Below are 18,395 nucleotides of genomic sequence, written 5' to 3'. Positions count from 1 at the left end.
GGATCTGATTAGTTTCAGCCAATGGGAGGCGCAGGCAGGAAATGTCAGGGTGGGAGAAGATGAGAAGCCCAAATATTTCTCCATTTCTCTGTCTGCTTTGGGCTGTATCTCTGTCAATGGCTGCACTTCCATGGTCCCAGCTCCTGCCTGGCAGTCCATCCTCTGTGGTCTCAACTGGCCCCGAGTTCTGGGAAGGTTGTAGCTTCCCTCATTGCTAATCTCTAGGTTGCCTACTCTTTCCCATTTGTCCTTTCAGCTCTTCCAACACTCATAGCCAGTTGCAAAATCCCAGTTTTGAATGGTCCAACGTGGATTCTTTTTCTGATTGGACATTGAGAGATACATACACTCTTAAAATTTTTCCTTAGAGAAAAAATAAAACATATGGCTTAAACAGAGTAAAGACATGCTCATCAATCATAAAACCCAGGCAGCAAAACCTTAATACTGCAAACATCCTTGGCTGATTGGACTGTGAGGTTGCAGACTGATTTTCACTGGATAGTCTCCATGTAGGAGAGGTACCCAGCCAAGCAAGAAAATGTGTTCAGAAATGGAGAAATGCAGAAATCATTTTCCCCCTCCTAACAGCAAGGAAACCTAAAGATGTATCTGTATTCAGATTCTGGTGGAAAAAATTTGAAATAATGCAAATGAGCCATTCTTCTAAAATATCGATCTGAAATCAAACCACTTGACAAATGGACCTGTAATTCTTGTCCTGCAGCATATTTGAAAATGGGAGATCTTTACTACTATGGCCACCAAAACCAGTCACAAGACCTTGAGTTGTCTGTGCAGATGTACGCCCAAGCAGCGCTGGATGGAGACTCACAGGTAAATAGCAACGGAAATGAGCTCCTGGTGGTGCTCGTTCCTGAGGTTGCAAATCCGCTTCTCATTCATTTTCATGAGCCCCTCACAACCTCTCTGAGGCCACTAATCAGCATGGTGAACCTTTATCAAGCACTTACTATGTTTCCCATGCCATTCTCATAACAATCTTGTGGGAATAGGGGTCAGTGGACCTATTTTATAGTAAAGAATGCCAAGATTGTGACAAGGTGATAAAATGCTCAAGGCTAAACAACCAGGTAATAGATGAAGCAGTCAGAGCCTAAACCCAGGTCTCCTGACTGCAAACCCAGGAGTCTTTCTATCAGATTCCATCAAACTAACTCACCAGGTAGAAACTCAAGCAACTGTAAGAGGTCAAAATGGGAAGGAGTTTACTTGTATAGCTGAGTCAGTGCTTTAGTGATAGAACTTTATTCTCAGTGACCTTTTTTTTCGGGAGAGGGGGGACTTCTTATTTTGGAATATTTGTAGAATTATAGAAAGGTCACATAACCATAATACCATTATCAAACTAAGAAATTAGTGTTGACAGTACCAGTAACTATACGGCAGAAGTTATTTGGATCTCACTATTTTTTCCGCTAACGTTACTTTTGTGTTCCGGGATCCCACACTGCATTTAGTTGTCATCTTTCTTTGGAGTTCTTCCATCTGGGCCCATTCCTAGTCTTTGTCTTTCATCACCTTGGCACATTTGAAGGCTGCTGGTCAGATATTGTGTAGAATGTCCCTTGATTTGTGTCTGTCTCCTTTTTTCTCATGAATATATAGAGTTTCTGCACTGGGGTAAGGATAGCCCAGATGTGAGGTGTCCTTCTCAGCGTATCATACGAGGCATGCATGGTGTCTTATTACTGGGGAGGTTGATCTTATTCACTCAGTGAAGGCGGTTTCTGCTGGGTTTCTTCCCTGTAATGTTAATATTTTTTTCTCTTTCTAATTTATAGATGTTTGGGGAAGGGAATTTGCGACCATGCAAATATTCTATTTCTCCTCAAACTTCTGCCCACTGATTTTAATATCCTTCAGTAACTCTTGCCTGCAACAATGTTCAGGCAACCAACTGTGGTGTGCTAACGATAATTTTCTATTTCTCTCATTCCTTCTATATTTGCTAATCAAAATGCTCTTGTAAGGACCTCAAGGCCATTTCATGATGAAAGTTAGAATAGCTGTTACTGTCTTATGCCGCAGATTTCCGGTGTTGTGATTTGTGATCTGATCACAGAGCAAAAGTTGGAAACATTCCTATCTCGGTCTCTTTTTTTGGGCCATGCCACTCAGCTTTTGAGATCTTAGTTTCTAAGTTCCCTGACCAAGGATTGAATCTGGGCCCTTGGCAGTAACGGCACAGAGCCCCAGCTACTGGACTGCCAGAGAATTCCCACCTCAGTCTTTTTTTTTTTTTTTAAAAAGGAGGCACTATGTTCCTTTTACCCATATCTCTGTCACTTCACAGTTATTTGGACATAGAAAGTCACTCAAGTACTGAGTCTTGATTTTCTCATTTGTGAACTGAGGATAATAATAACATCCAAATCATAGGTTGCAAAGATATATGAGATGCTAGATGTAAAGTGCCCAGCCCATCTCTCAGTATGCTCAGTGGACATGATCTAGCCTAAACTATTGTTATTTGTTCTGGAATGAAATAGATTTGGGTGCTAAAAGGATTTGCTCGAGAGCCAAACTCCCCTAAATGGCATCTGTTGTTACTCAAAATCAGGCCTGGGCCTTTTTTTTTTTTTTTAATTCTGAGTTTTTATTTTTCAAAAGATAATGTTATAAAAACATTAAAGAATAATTTTTAAAGAGAAAAATATTGAAGAATGCACCCATAATGTCATGTCAGGGGGCTTTATTCCTTTGGTCTTTTTTTTTTTCCAGTTCCTTCAGTTTTCATGCCTTTCTGAGTCCTGGCCACAAGCCAGTCGTCTCTGTAATGGTAACTAGAGCACATGGACCACTTGAAAAATCTGCTCCTTCTCACATATTGCAGGAATATGTGCCTCCTATTGCCTAATCTCTGTAATTATTACTCTTAACTACTGCCCCATACTCTGTTAAGCTGATAGAATGTAATTTATTAAGTTTTATCTTTTCATGGACATTTATTATATCTTGTTCACTAATGTATTGATTGATTTGACACATGTTTATGTAGTCCTGCCATGTCTTAGACACTGCTTAGTGGTGGGGGCACAGCATTAAAAAATAGACATTATTTTTGTCTACTAAGGAAGTCTATTAAGGAAGATGTGAAGGTCATTTCCTATTACATTGCAAATATAGTAAGTACTACAATGAACATGTTTGTATTTCTACCTTTTACCTCCATTTGATTAATTTCTTTATAATCTGAGAAATGGTATTACTAAGTCAAACAGTCTAAATTGTTTTATGGCTCATAATAATAGTATATGGCTGATTTGCTTTCTGAAGTTGTTTCCCAATCAATATATCACCAAGCAGGACTTAAGTATAAGAGGTTAACGGAAATCACATCGGCACTGGATATTTTCATGGCTTAATATTGCTGATTGAATAATACAAGTTGATCCTTCCTTATTGTTTTAAATTGTCTGTATTTGACCACTGCTGGGGATGAACACTTTTACATATACTTATCTATGATAATTTATTTAACTCTTCATATTTTCTTATGTGAATTCTCTGTTCTTACTCTTTGTCTGCTTATCTGTTGGAGTTGTGGTATTTTTCAATTTAAATTATAATTAGTTCTTTATACATTTGGCCAATAGATAATGAATTTTAAGCTATTACATTGCATATAAATATTTCCCTAGTCCGTTGTCTCATTTATTTTAACCATGTTATTTTTCCATTGTTCTGAGACTTTACAATTTTATAAAGTCATTTTATTCTTTTCTTCTAATACCTCATTTTAAGAGGACCTTTCTTTCAAAAAGTGAAGAAATAGTCTGTTTTCTGCTTTTGTGTGTGTGTAAAATTTAAAGAGACCTATAACTATTAAGAAATTATTTGTCAGCATAGTGGAGCTTAAGATTTGGGACTGTGAATCCGGTCTGCTTGCATTTGAATCCCCTTTCCAGCTGCATGACATAGGGCAAATTCCTTAACCTTTCTGTGTCTCAGCTTCCTAGTAATAGTAGTATACAGGGTAATAGAGCCTATCTTGATTTGTTGCTATGAGGATTGAGTTAATATATATAAAACAGAACAAAGCCTCATATACAACAGCACTCAGAAATGCTGGCTCTGTTATTTTATCGTGATCATAGCACGCTTGTGAGACTCCTGCTGTTTACAAACCAAGGGTTGGTGACTTTTATTTAGAATCAACTAAATGAAAGAAAAGGGAGGATATAAGTCATTAAAGTATGACTTAATTCTTTGAAGGGCAACAACTCTTTGGACTCTGTAAAGCCCTAATGATAAGTTATGCATCATTGTTTATTTCTTGGTCTGGCCACATGCTCAGCTCATGATGGATGGTGCATCTCCTCCAGGTACTATAATAGTTGTCATTCTTTATGAAGCATCTCAACCATCAGGCTCTTAACTGTGTGATTTTATTGCACCTGCACAGCGTAATATGGTAGTCCCTACCTCTGTGGGTCAAGAAGAAGATTTTAATAAGGGAGAGGTAGGGAAGCATGCCAGAGTAGAGGATTTGTGCCAAGAGGAATCAGAAGAGGAGATTTGCCTCACTAGCCTAGGAAAGATGAGTCAAACACTCATACATGACTATGTGTATCAGAGACCCTCTCCATCAGCGCCCACAGCCACAGCTTGTTCAATTTCTGACATGCCGATGGTGACCCAGGGTAGTAATGTAATGATGCGGATTGCCTTTGACTCAGTGTTCTGGTTTTGTTGATAACTCAAGGGCATGTTTTCCAGAAAGTTCTGTCTTGAGAGAGTGAGCAGGAGGACAGATTCCCCCGGTTGACTGGCTTCTGAGCAGATGGGACGCTGTAGCCTCTGAAAGCCTCCTGGTTCTCCTGCAAATAAGTTTCTCAGATGCATATATTTAGGGAAACAATTTATCAATGAAGATGACAAAGCCATCTGGCTCTAAAGACTGAGGAAAAATCCAGAGGTTGTAAAAGTTTATATTCTGATGAGTGTACGTCTAAGTTTTATTATAAGGAAAGAATGAGTTTGGTTTGTGGCTTGTTTTCAGGGATTTTTTAACCTGGCACTGCTAATAGAGGAAGGTGCTATAATCCCACATCATATTCTGGATTTCTTGGAAATTGACCCAACAATCCATTCTAATAACATCTCCATCCTCCGGGAACTGTATGAAAGGTGAGTTCAGAGCCTCTTCAGTACTGTGAACGCTGGGGAATCCAAGTGGGTAGTGTTTGCTTTTTGGCTAAAGTTATCCTTATTCTTATTTTCTAAAGTATTAGTGTTAGTTGGTCAGTTGTGTCCAACTCTTTGCGACCCTATGGACTGTAGTCCACCAGGCTCCTCTATCCATGGAATTCTCCAGGCAAGAATGCTGGAGTGGGTAGCCATTCCCTTTTCCAGAGGATCTTCCTGACCCAGGGATCGAACCCTAGTCTCCTGCATTGCAGGCAGATTCTTTATTGCCTGAGCCACGAGGGAAGAGCCCCTTATTTTCTAATGTCAGTGGTTATAGAGGGCCCAGGATTTGCTTCAATTAGAGAACACACAGCTGGACCCAAACTTAATTCCCCTTTCTAGTATCTGAGGACTGAGATACAGAATGTGCTTGATGTGAAGAGGGCCCAGGATTTGCTTCAATTAGAGAACACACAGCTGGACCCAAACTTAATTCCCCTTTCTAGTAACTGAGGACTGAGATATAGAATGTGCTTGATCTGAAGTTAAAATGCTGACGCAGGTTTTCCATGAGAGTGGAAAAAATAGTGTCCAATTAGATGATGCTCTTCTGCAGATAGAGAGGTATCCCTGTGTCTGGACTTTGGACAGACAGACAAAAGTGTTACTTGGCAGTCTGCATGCTGCAAGGTCTTCATTGAAATGTCTTTTTATAAATGATAAGACTGACCTTTTCTGAGATTGTTGCCTGGGTGTCTAGTATTTCCATGTAGGCTCAGACTCCTCAGAACTGCTTTATTTCTTTTTCCCCTCATCTTACATGTGCTTATTTGACTCAAAACAGAAGGACATGGGTTTGAGGATCTGCAAATATTGGCAATGCTACCAATGTCTTCCAACACTGTCAGGATGCCCTGTGCTGTTTGTCTGCAGGTGCTGGAGCCATAGCAATGAGGAGTCCTTCAGCCCCTGCTCCCTGGCCTGGCTTTACCTTAACCTCCGGCTGATCTGGGGCGCTGTACTGCACTCTGCGCTGGTAAGGAACCGTCTCCCCCCAGCCCTGCCCTCGTGGTCCCTGCCTTCTATCAGTCATCTGACATCTGCTTCGGATGTTTGCAGATCTACTTCCTGGGAACCTTCCTGCTGTCCATATTGATCGCCTGGACTGTGCAATATTTCCAGTCTGTCTCAGGTAAAGATTTACAAAAAGCTGGGCGCATATATAAAAAAGTAGTGATTCTTTTTCCCTACTAGAAAAATGACAGTTTCCCTCCTTGGCCATGCTGTTGCTTTTTGTTAGGAGGATCATTCACAAAATGATGGTTACCCCTAGGGCTATATGGTAATCTCTGGCTGATGCAAGGCTCCAAGTATTGTTATACTTTTCAAAATAAGCAAGGATTTAAAAAACAAAAAAAATACGGTGCTTAAGAAATTTAACAAAAATGTCTACTCCCATTGAAAATATACCTGCTATCAAAAAAACTATGGATTTCCCAGGTGGCACAGTGGTAAAGAATGCACCCACCAATGCAGGAGATGGGGGTTCAGTCCCTGGGTCCGGAAGATCTCCTGGAGGAGGAAATGGCACCCCACTCCAGTATTCTTGCTTGGAAAATTCCAGGGACAGAGGAGCCTGGAGGGCTATAATCCTGGGAGTCACAGAGTCAGACAAGACCGAGCAACTGAGCACACGTGCACACACACCAAAACTATACTTTGTGTGTCTTAAAACTCAGGTCCAAGGCTCCCTCTGGCACAAAGTCTTCCTGTTTATCCCAGTCAAGCATGTGGGATGATAAAGAAGCTCTTGTGATGAATAACATACCCAGTCACTTAGATTCAGAGGGAGGGGCCGAGAGGGCTAATGGAGCCAGCGTTTCGGCTAGTGTGGCTTCCCCTAGTCAGTAGTTCTTTTCTGAACTAGGGTGGGGCGGTCCTTCTAGCTGGGTTTAGAGTCCAGGCGTATCGCCTCATTAGCTGTGTGACTTATGAACAGTTATTCACCTTCCTGATCCTCTAATTTCTCGTCAGTAAAATAAAGTTATAACAGTAGCTACTTCTCAGGGCTGTTAGGAGGGCTCAGTGAAAAAAAATACTCATGGCACTAAAATGACAACTGTAGTTCAATGTTAGATGTTATGTTTATTTGGTATATAAAACCCTCTTGATAAAGTTCGCTGTGGTGTCTGTCTTTCCTATGAGACCATCAGCTGAGTCAGAGGAAGGCCTTGGTCTCATCATTTATGACCTCACACTGAGTAGGTGCTCACGTTTGCGAACGCCTCTCAGTAGAGAATTCCAATTCCCCACCACCTGGGAAGCTATACCAGGACCGAATTATGCATGAAGACCGGCAGGGACATTTACAAATGGATACATTAGGACTGGACATGGCGTTTGAGCATCGGCACAGCCGCTGTTTGTGTAGCAAATAATGAAAAGCAAAAGGAGTGCATTTCAGCACATATTCGATGGTGAGATGGAAGTCACTCTTCTGAGAGGCTAATACAGAGTCATTTTCCCTGATTACCTGAGGAGGTTAATAAGGAACCATCAAAAACCCTTCCAGGTCTGATGCCCTGTAGCATGCCGGCTGATAAATTTTCCTCATGCAAATTCTGTCCCGTCCCTAAATTTGTTGCCAGGTAGAGCACATTTATTTTGCATCTTGTCAGTGTTTTCCATTTCAAATTATCTTTGTCATTTTTACTCTGTAGAAATATTGTTATGATTATTACAAATGCAATTCCGTTAGAGGAGCTGAAAATTGTCTTTATGATTTTATGCCAGCTGGTAGCCATGAAAATTCATGGGCTGGTAGAATGGCTTTTATCAGAAGTCATCTTTTTTTCCTTTCTCCATAGCTTCATTATCAGTCCCTCCACATTTCCATCTCCCTGTCCCTCCTGCCTTTTGATATGTTTTCCCCTTCCTATGTATCCTTTGCTCTTTCATTCTCTTTTTCTCTTCACTTTTTTCAAACTCTTTAACTTGCTTCTTTATATACATACCTCTTCCCTTTGGTGAGCACCGGAGAAGTCTGAATATATATATATAAAATAATTTAATTCTATGCCCTTCATTTTACAGATGGTAAAATGGGGGCTACAGGAATGACATGGTTTACCCAAAATCACAAAATAAAATCCAAGAAAGGATGTAGGGCAGCTGACATCTGAGCTTTTTCAGTCACAATACTTTACAGCAGGGGCTACCATCTGCCTCTGACCCATTGTCATCTTACATAAGACATATTTTTTAACACATTTTCTGGTACCCTGAAATGAAGGACAAGTAACCTGCCTATATACTTATTTTTAAAAATACTCTAAACAGCGATATAAAGAAGAAATAAAAAAGAAAGCAATTATAATAAAATAACACGCATTTCAATATGTATATCCTAGCCCCGTGCTTCTTAATTTCAATGTGCATAGAAATCAGGCAGGGATCTGGTTAAATGTAGGTTCTAGGTCAGTCAGTCTGGAGGTGGCCTCTGAGAGCCTACATTTCGTACAGGGTTTCAGGTTGCAACCACAGAGCTATTCTGTGGGTCATACTTGGAGTCACAAGGGCCTAGAAGTAAAAACAAAAACTCTAGGTATTTCCAACGGAGAAGGCAATGGCACCCCACTCCAGTACTCTTGCCTGGAGAATCCCACGGTCGGAGGAGCCTGGTGGGCTGTAGTCCATGGGGTCGCTGAGGGTCGGACACGACTGAGGGACTTCACTTTCACTTTTCACTTTCATACATTGGAGAAGGAAATGGCAACCCACTCCAGTGTTCTTGCCTGGAGAATCCCAGGGATGGGGGAGCCTGGTGGGCTGCCGTCTATGGGGTCGCACAGAGTGGGACACGACTGAAGTGATGCAGCAGCAGCAGCAGGTATTTCCAAAACATGCCTCCATGGGGGTCCCTACCAGCCCTGTTAGGACTAGCATTGAATTAAAGTATGTAGTAAATTATTTTCATATTTTTTAAGTCTTCAACATAAGTACAGATTTGTCCCTAGTTTTGAAATAAGAGGGTACTCCATCAGTGATTGGGCGATGGGGCAAGAGGGGATTGGAGCACAGAGAAGAAGAGAAGCACTGCAGAGGGGTCCTGAGAGGGCAACGTTTCTGCCCCAGGAACCTCCTGGATGAGCCAACGTCCTGTAGAGATGCAGGTGGTAACCCTGACCATGGTGTAGCCGGTGCAGGAATGCAGCCCGGATGCTGACTGCCAGAGTACAGAGGGACAGGATTTGTGGGCTCAGAGCCTCCCTTAAGGCTCTGGGTGGGAGGATTGTGCCATAAGTTAGGGATCTTTGTCATTTTGTGATTTGCATGTTTTACTGTCAGTTGTTTTTAAAAACTAATGATTTATGGCCAGACCTTTAAATTGAACTGTCCATCCATTTTGCGTTCAGCTCCAGCTACCTTCATTTTCCTCCTGAGTTTATTCGCTTTGTGATATATAGTCAACATTTCACTGTGTTTGCCACATTAAATTGTCCTGCATTCAGAAGGCTAGTGGTGCGGGACAGTAGCTGACAGCTCAGGCTGCTGAGATTCCGGCCTGTCTCTAGTTGTGTGACCTTTGGCAAGGGAGGGACCCTCTCTGTTTCTCGGTTTCCCATTCTCTAAAACAGCAGAAGACCATCTTATTTACAAAGCAGAAATAGAGACACAGACATAGAGAACAAACATACTGATACCAAGCGGGGACGGGCTGGGGGGAGAGTGGGATGAACTGGGACATTGGGATTGACATATACACTATTGGTGCTATGGATAAAAAAGATAACTAATGAGAACCTACTGTATAGCTCAGGGACCTCTACTCAGTGCTCTGTGGGGACCTAAATGAGAAGAAAATCCAAAAAAGAGGGGATATATGTATTTATATAGCTGATTCACTTTGCTGTACCTTAGATACTAACACAACATTGTAACGCAACTATACTCCAAAAAAAATTTTTTTTTAAAGAAAAGAAAGAAAAATAAATAAAATAGCAAAAATAGAAGTACACCTACCTCGTATTGTAGTTGAGAAAGCCAAATGAAAGGACATAGGGTTCTTTAGAACTCAAGAAATGTTAGCTGGGAGCTTCCTAAGGAGTAGTGGTCTCTGGGGCATTTTCCTTTCCATTAAAGCATGCTGACAGCAGGTAACGCCTACACTTAAAGAGCTTGTTTACCTCAGTCAGTATCACAACACTACTGGAGTCTAGCATGCTTTTCTTTGCTGTTAGACTCTTTCTAAGACGTAAAACTCTTTTTCAAAAACCAGCTGAACAAAGATACCGATTAGTTTAGCAAGCATACCAGAATAAGTCCACAAAAAATATTGTGTACACACAAAAGATCTTTTCTTTCCTTTGAGGGAAATTGTTTTTGATTCCTAGCTTGCATTTCCCCAGTTGGTTCAGTCTTTCTGGAAGCTGACGCCTCCCAGGGACGTGCTAAGGTCCATGGGTCTTGGGTGGCACTAACCACTCAGATGATCATCAGTCTGATAACAGAATACACACTGACCTGAGCCTACAGCATCCTTCCAGGTCCTTCAGCTTTGCAGCTTCTGAGTCATCAATGAGTCCCAAAGCTGATCACCATTAGCCATTCTTCCCCCAACTCTTCCTTTCTCAGATTGCTGCAGGGCAAGAAGAGAACTCCACTGAGCTACACCCCCAGCCAGGCTCAGCCTCTTTCTCACACTCCAAAAACCTCCTTTCCCCACCTCATTGCATCTCTAAAGCACTTTTCCTCTTCCCTCCCTGTCAAAGATGCCAAGCATAATTGCCTTAATAGACTCAGGCTTTGAGGGGGGAAAATCCCAAAGTGTGTCTGGGAGCATCTCCATTTCTCTTGTCACAAATCTCCCCTGAGACCAAAAAAAGTATGGAGCCTTGGCTGCCTAGCAGAAAGTAAAAGGGAGAATAGAGGGAGACAATGTAATGACCAGTTCAGAGAAAGTCCTGCCTTCCTCAGATTAGTGTAAACTTTATGTCTAAACATAATACAGAGGAGAGAGCAAGATCTGTAGAATTACCAGCTCCGGGCATGACACAGGGTCACCTTTGGAACTAATGTCAGCCAATTCAAAATTTAAGCCAACTCATCATCCGTTTCCCCTAAGTAGTTAATTTAGGGGTCTTTTAAAAAGAATAAGATGATACGATCAAGATTAATTAAACCTTTTCCTACTCTTTCCCTGTCCTCTCCATTTCCAGTTAATGAGGTTTCTTCTAAAATTACAGTAAAATGTCACAAAGTGGTGCTCATGAAAAAAGCAGTAGCTTTAAAGTCAGAGTGATTTAATGGTGAGATTTTACTTTTCTCCTATCTCATTACCCTTGGTGCCCTACTGGTATCTTTACTCATGAGAAATGTTTAAATGACATGGGTTTTCTACATGGGCTGGGCCCTGCTGGAGCCAGAGGCTCAAATGAAGTAGATTTAATCTCCAGATTTTCAGTTTCCCTCCCTCACTTCCTTACCCGCACCCACCTCCCCTGTCTTTGTAAATATTCAATTATCTCCCAATTCACCCAATATATTCTCTACTATTCTTCTTTTCTTTGTGCTCACATCTGGTGAGCTGGCAAGCAGGTTTTTTTCCTACAATGGTCCACGACAGAGGTTGGCGAACTTTTTCTGAAAAGGGCCAGATAATAAACATTTGAGCCTTTGAGGGCCATCTCTGTCACAACTATTCAACTTTCATTATAGTTCAAAAGCATCCATTGATGATACTGGAAAACAAATGATGAGACTGGTCTTCAATAAAATGCTACTGTGGACGTGACTATTTAAATCTCATATACTTCTCACATATCACAAAATAGTACTCTTTTGATTTTTATTCAACCATTTCAAAATGCAAAAACCATTCTTGGATTGCAAACTATACAAAAACAGGCAGCAAGTCACATTAGGTCCATGGACTGCAGTCTGCCAACCCAGGGCCAACTCTTGATTTTTCTCACTAATGAACAGGAAATGGTCCCCCACGCAACAAATAATCCAAAAATCACTTCTATTTGGCTCTGGAATGCACTCTGCAATTTTTTAAGCAGCACGCTGGTTTTCCTGGTTACCTTGATTCTAGTCCGGTAATCAAATTAGAATGGATTCCAGGTGAGTGGAGACAAAGAGGCCATTCTAAAATTATGACCCACTGTAGGGGACAAGGCTTGTCCAATGATTGCAAACTCCTGATGAAAATGGAAGAGTTCTCACATGGATAATAGCAAATTTACTGCTGAAACATTGAGCATTTTTATTATGTTCTAACAAGATTTCAGTGGTGGCAATGCTAATTATGCATTCTTTCTACATTTACACATTGGCACTTTTTTGTTTTAATCAGAAAACTGATTGCTGATTTATCTTGTTACCATGGTGATTTAAACATTTCCCTGAGCTTGAAATGGAAAAATAGGTGACTTAGTACTTCATTAACTTCCTCAAAGAATCATCAGAAGGATAAATCTTTGGTCCTGAGAAGGTCTTGGACACCATGCGATCCAAGCCCCTCAATTTACAGATGAGGAAACCAAGGCCTGTGAGATTCAAGCATCATCTTAGGACTGAAATGTCTGCCATTCATTATCTACCCCAAAGTTGCCTACTAGTGATTGATAAATGTGATTTGCCTAGAATAGGTCTCCTGACTCCAAATGGTCTTTCTACCGAATCACCGGGTATCACAGTCCCTGCCATGGTTAGGTCACCTGCCGGAGTGATGACTCTGGCCTAGAAGTGTCACATCATTACATAACACCTGGGCACCACCCCCCACCCCGCACCACCACCACCACTGTTTTGTTCTTTCAGAACAGTCTCTGGATTCACAAAGTCTTCTGTAGATATTGGAGAGGGTTCCTTGAAGAATTCCTTTACATATTCAAAAAGGTCAGAGGCTTTGGAGCCCATTCCTGATTTGTCTAGAATAGCCTCTCAGAGGTGGAAATCTTGAAGAGTTTATCCAGAAGTCAGATGATCAACATCTGGTGGCATCTTCTGCAAGTTGGTACATTTCAGGATGGACATTTGGGAACCTTTAAAAATGATCCCACCTACTGACTCAAGGACTGCAGAACTTAAGAGCACTGCTTAAAGGCGAACTAGCAATTGTTCCCACAAAGCATGGCCACTGTACTAGCCACATGTCATATTACCCCATTTGACAGAGAAACTGCAGCTCAGAGAGGTTAAGTAACTTGCCCAAGCTCGCTCCGCAACTGGGAACTGGCAGGACCATGTGACTCCTCAGTTTTCTGGCTTCAAAGTTTTAGCTATTTTCATAAGCTCCTGGGGTCTAAAAGTGAGCCGTAGGCATCCCAGAAACAAATGCTTTCATCAGTCCTGCCAGCCAGGCCCCAGAAATTGATAAATCAATACATTACCATAGTAAGCCAGGTCACTAGTAGTAATAGCTAACATCTAATCAGTATGTAGACAAACCAAACACTGTTCTAAGAACGGAATATGCATTAATTCATTTAGTCCTTATGGCAATAAGGTATAGAATCCCAGGGACGGGAAGCCTGGTGGGCTGCCGTCTATGGGGTCGTACAGAGTCGGACACGACTGAAGAGACACAGCAGCAGCAGCAGCATTCTTATTTTGCCCATTTTTTTTTAGAGGCAGAAAGAGAGTGGGTAACTTGTCCAAGGTTACATCACTGATTAAAGGCAGGGCAGCCAGGTCCCAGAGCCCAGTCTTATGGACGGACCAGGATATATCTCAACCTCGGTGCCTAACGCAGGTGTGTCAGCCTCAGCACTTGTGATATCTGGAGCTGAATCATTCCTTGTTGATGGGAGTAGGGGAGGTTGGCATAGGCATTTTATGATGCTTAGGCAGCATCCCTGGCTTCTACCCACTAAATGCCAGTAGCACCTGACCCTTCAGTTGTGACAACCAAGAATGTCTACTGACGTTGCTAACTGTCTCCTGGAAATCAAAATTACCTCCACTTGAAAACTATTGACATAAAGTATAAAACTTTATAAGCCTCCCTAATCTTTATGGTGGTCCAAGCTTCTTACTAAAGGTAGAATGATAAATAATTAAGCCTGGTAATTATGTTTTCCAAAGTTTATATACATGTACTTAAATAAGTCAATTTAAATCAAATTTGATATATCATCCAAATGGAATCGGAATGTGAATGAAACTAACACTTTTCTGATTGATTGCTATAATCCATAGCATCAATACCAAATGAAAAAAAAAAGAGAGAGAGAGATCTGACCATAGAAAACATAGACCAAGAGTTGTTTCTCCCTTCCTTCCTTCCTTCCTTCCTTCCTTCCCTCCACCTTCTTCCCTTTCTTTTCCTCTTTTTTTTTCTTTCTTAATATTTACCTGGAATTTGCAGCATAATTTTAAGACTCCCAGAGATCTTTGCATATCTATTCCAATTGCCTTTTATAGGAGGAAACACCAAAGTCCAAAGAACCCAGATAATGGGTCCTAAGTTGCTCATCTGTTTATAGTATCAAGGACACTAGACGAGCAGCATCTCTTCTGGCTTGCTAGAGTCCAGGTGTGGTTGTGTGTCCTCTACACACTGTTTTGAGGATTCAGCATGTGTTGTGCACGTGTCTCTGCAGCCAGCAGTTCCCACCTGATGCCAGCCCGGGTCTCCGCAAACGCTACGGACCCCACTGCAAGTCCAGCTGTGACTCCAACGGCAGATGCCTCCGCTCAGGACCAGCCCACCATCACCAACAATCCAGAGCCACGTGGGTGAACTGTGCAATCCAGGTCTCTCCAGATGAGAGAGAATCCTTTCAACAATTGGTACTGGAGAGCTGTGGCTGGGGCATTGTACACCTTAAATGTCTTCTCAGCTGGATGCGAATTTTGCACTTGGTGTCTTTTTTTTTTTAATCAAAGAAATACCCAGAGCAGACAGTGGTTATACCAAAGGTTATCAAACAAATACAAGGAGCATGTTGATCACAGGGGTGTGTTGGGAAGGTTAACTGGGTTATTCTGGATGTCCATGCCTAATGATTGTGTGTACAGGGAGTCAGAGTTTGCCTTGTGGTGTATCCAAATCCTTATACACTGAGGTGCATTTTAAGAATCTTAGCCCCTTGTTCATTCCATTTTATTAAAACAGCAGAAAATTGCGACTTCTCTACCAGTTGGATAATATTTGGTATGCGTGTTTGCCACTGCCCTGCTCCTCGCAGTCCCACGGACAGATTTCCATTTGACATCTAAGACCAGCATTTCTGAGGCACCTTGAAATGAATAGGTTAAGGCTGGAAACACAGGAAAGGCCATGGCTTTGTAAATGGGTTTGCATTTTTCTCCTTGAATTTTTCTAGGGTCGTAATGCTTCCAAATCAGTTAATGACACTGTTGGATGTCGTTTACTTTTCAATTGCAATCCATAAAATAACATTTAGAAAATTCTTAGTATTTAAGTGTAGTATTTTCCATGAATTACCCATTAGAATAGACTGGCAGCAGTGGAAAACGCAGGAAACAAGCCTTTAGCTCATAGTCTCATTCCCCACCCCTTATGCCTGCCTGCATCTGCGTAGGGATGTGTGTGTGTGTGTGTGTGTGTGTGTGTGTCTGAGAGAGAGAGAGAGAGAAGAGAAAGAGCCAACTGCCCACACTGTTTGCTGCTAAGGTAGTAAATAAATCAGTAATGCAATATTGTGGGTCCAAACTACTCTTTGCACTACTTTATTTACAGTAGTAAATAAAAATTATTTTTATACCATTGACTCCTAGGAAGTGGTTGCTTTTTTAAAAATTTTTTTGTAGTTAACTGTTGTCATTGTACAAAGTCCTAAAGTCCATACATTCACCTCAAGGAGGCAAAAAGAAAAAGTCCCCTTATGAGAGGGATTATTACTGGTAAACATTAACGTTTGTGGATAGAGAGGTGGCAGGAGTCTCCTCTCCAGGGAACCTGAGCTCAGGGACTGAGCCCTGTGATGTTCACACAGTATCAGCCATTGTCTCAGGGCTCTGCTGTTATAAGGCTGGGTTTCTATCAGTTCTGCTAAGTCTGTAGCCCATCCTCTTCCTCCTCTGTGTACTGTTCTTGTTTTAGCAAAGATTGTCCTTCCTGCTTGTGAAAACATTAGGCTTTGGAGTCAGACAGCCCTGGATACAAATTCTGGTTCTGCTGCTTACTAGCTCTGTAATCTGGGGTGAGTGATTAACCTCTCTGAGTCCTAGATTACTGTTTTACAAAATATTGGCCATATAACCCACCTCTTGGGTTTTTTATGAGGCTTAAGTAGGATAACAGGGCTTCCCAGGTGGCGCTAGTGATAAAGAACCCACCTGCTAGTGTAGAAGACTCACATTGGACCCCTGGGTGGGGAAGATCTCCTGGAGAAGGAAATGCAGCCCATTCCAGTATTGTTGCCTGGAGAATCCCATGGACAGAGGAGCCTGGCGGGCTATAGAACAGAGTGTTGCAAAGAGACAACGGACACAACTGAAGTGACTCAGCACACACGCAATCAAGTAGAATAATGTGTATAACTCTGAGGACGGTGCCCTGAACATGATTGCTTGTTATTTTTATTAGAAAGAGAAGTTGAGGGGTCAGATCAAGGGCTCTTTGGTCCACCTAGATGCTCTTCATGGCAAACATGCCTATTCTCCAGCTGCTGGGAACACAGGCCACTGACAGTTCATAGCTGCACTCCTCACTGGGAATTGCCATCAGTGACAGGGTAAAAATCTTTCCACATGCAGCTCAGGGCCAATGACTTGTTAATGCCGGGAGGGAGGTTTGCACAAGTCTCAGCACTATTGACATTCAGGGTCAGGTGCTTCTTTGTCATGGGGCGGTGGAGGAGGGTTGCCTGTCTTGGGCATTAGGATGTACTACAGCAGCATCACTGGTCTCTACCCATTAGAAGCCAGTAGTGCATGCACCCCACCCCAACACACACACCCCTTCATAGGCCAGTTGTGACAGCCAAAAAAGTTCTGACATTGCCAAACATTCCTTAGAGGGTAAAAAAATCATCACCCCTCCTTCACCTTGGTAATGATTGGTGTAGGAAAACAAAGGCTCCTTGCCTCAATTTGGAACAGTCCTTGAAGGGCCACCCCAGCTCCAGAACACCATCTTGGTGGCACCCTCATTCTAGCTCAAATTCTGTCTCTGCCCAATTCTGCCCTCCTTGTTTTCACATTAGATTTCCTGACATCTCCTATAAAGGCTCCTATAACACTTTCCACACAACCCTGCACTAGGAATCTGTTTCCAAGAAACACAATTATGTTAGTCTTCTAGAGCTGCCATGTCAAAGTAGCACAGACTGGGTGACTTAAACAACAGAGCTTATTTTCTTGCTGTAGGGAGACTGGAAATCCAAGATCAAGATGTCAGCAGGGTGGTTTCTTCTGAGGCCTCTCCATGGCATGTAGGTGGTAGGTCTTCTAACGGTATCTCTTTATAGTCTTCCTTCTGTGTGTGTCTGTGCCCTAATCTCCTCCTCTTACAAGGACAGCAGTCCTATTGCATCAGGGCCCATCCCTAATGACCTCATTTTACCTTAAATATCTCTTTAAAGACCCTATCTCCAAATGTGATCACATTCTGTGGTACTGGGGGTTAAGACTCTAATACGTGAGTTTTAGGAGGACACAATTCAGCCCATAATACCAACCTAAAACACCATGGCAGGTTGATTAAGGTCCAGAATATGGACTCTTGGGAGCTGTCCTGATATGAGACAGTTGCCCAAACACACTCATCTCAGCTGATTCTGGAAAGAACAGGAGTGGTTCCAGAGCCAAACCACTTCAATCACTTCAGTTGAAGCTGCTAGAAAGAGAGTAAAAGTGTTAGTCGCTCTGTTCTGCCAACTCTTTGAGACCCCGTGGACTGTAGCCCACCAGGCTCTTCTGTCCATGGAATTCTCCAGACAAGAACACTGGAAAGGTAGCCATTCCCTTCTCCGGGAGATCTTCCCAACCCAGGGATCAAACCTGGGTCTTTTGCACTGGAGGCTGGATTCTTTACCATCTGAGCTACCAGGGAAGCTAGTAGGTCTTCCATCAATTCCTGTTCCAGCTTAGACTCCTGTTCTCTTGGGAGTTCTCAGACAGTATGATATAGGTCCAGCCTTGATATCCATCTTCTCTCCTTATGTTCTAAACTCAGTTCCCAAAAGTCTGATGTCCATGCTGGCTAGAATAGAACCCTGTGCAGTGAAGGCAACAGGGCTGGGGGTTCGGGGTGGGGGTGGGGAGAA

General features: G+C 42.2%; 1 protein-coding gene across 2 annotated transcripts in view; it reads left to right on the top strand.

Annotated features, from left to right (window-relative positions):
• Positions 1 to 15,891, top strand: part of SEL1L3 (sel-1 suppressor of lin-12-like 3 (C. elegans)) — a 91,288-nt gene extending 75,397 nt beyond the window's left edge. For both annotated transcript variants that reach the window (XM_010839926.1, XM_010839925.1), the window contains 5 exons: positions 728 to 837; positions 5,027 to 5,154; positions 6,088 to 6,190; positions 6,274 to 6,346; positions 14,763 to 15,891. In XM_010839926.1, the coding sequence (XP_010838228.1) occupies positions 728 to 837; positions 5,027 to 5,154; positions 6,088 to 6,190; positions 6,274 to 6,346; positions 14,763 to 14,902 (554 nt within the window). In that variant the 3' untranslated portion in view covers positions 14,903 to 15,891. The remainder of the gene's footprint in view (positions 1 to 727; positions 838 to 5,026; positions 5,155 to 6,087; positions 6,191 to 6,273; positions 6,347 to 14,762) is intronic.
• Positions 15,892 to 18,395: the final 2,504 nt, after the last annotated feature.

This window comes from Bison bison, unplaced genomic scaffold (assembly GCF_000754665.1).
Source record: "Bison bison bison isolate TAMUID 2011002044 unplaced genomic scaffold, Bison_UMD1.0 scf7180017864136, whole genome shotgun sequence".
NCBI lineage: Eukaryota > Metazoa > Chordata > Mammalia > Artiodactyla > Bovidae > Bison > Bison bison.
The sequence above is the reverse complement of the archived record's forward strand: the minus strand, read 5'-3'. Positions and strand labels throughout refer to the sequence as shown.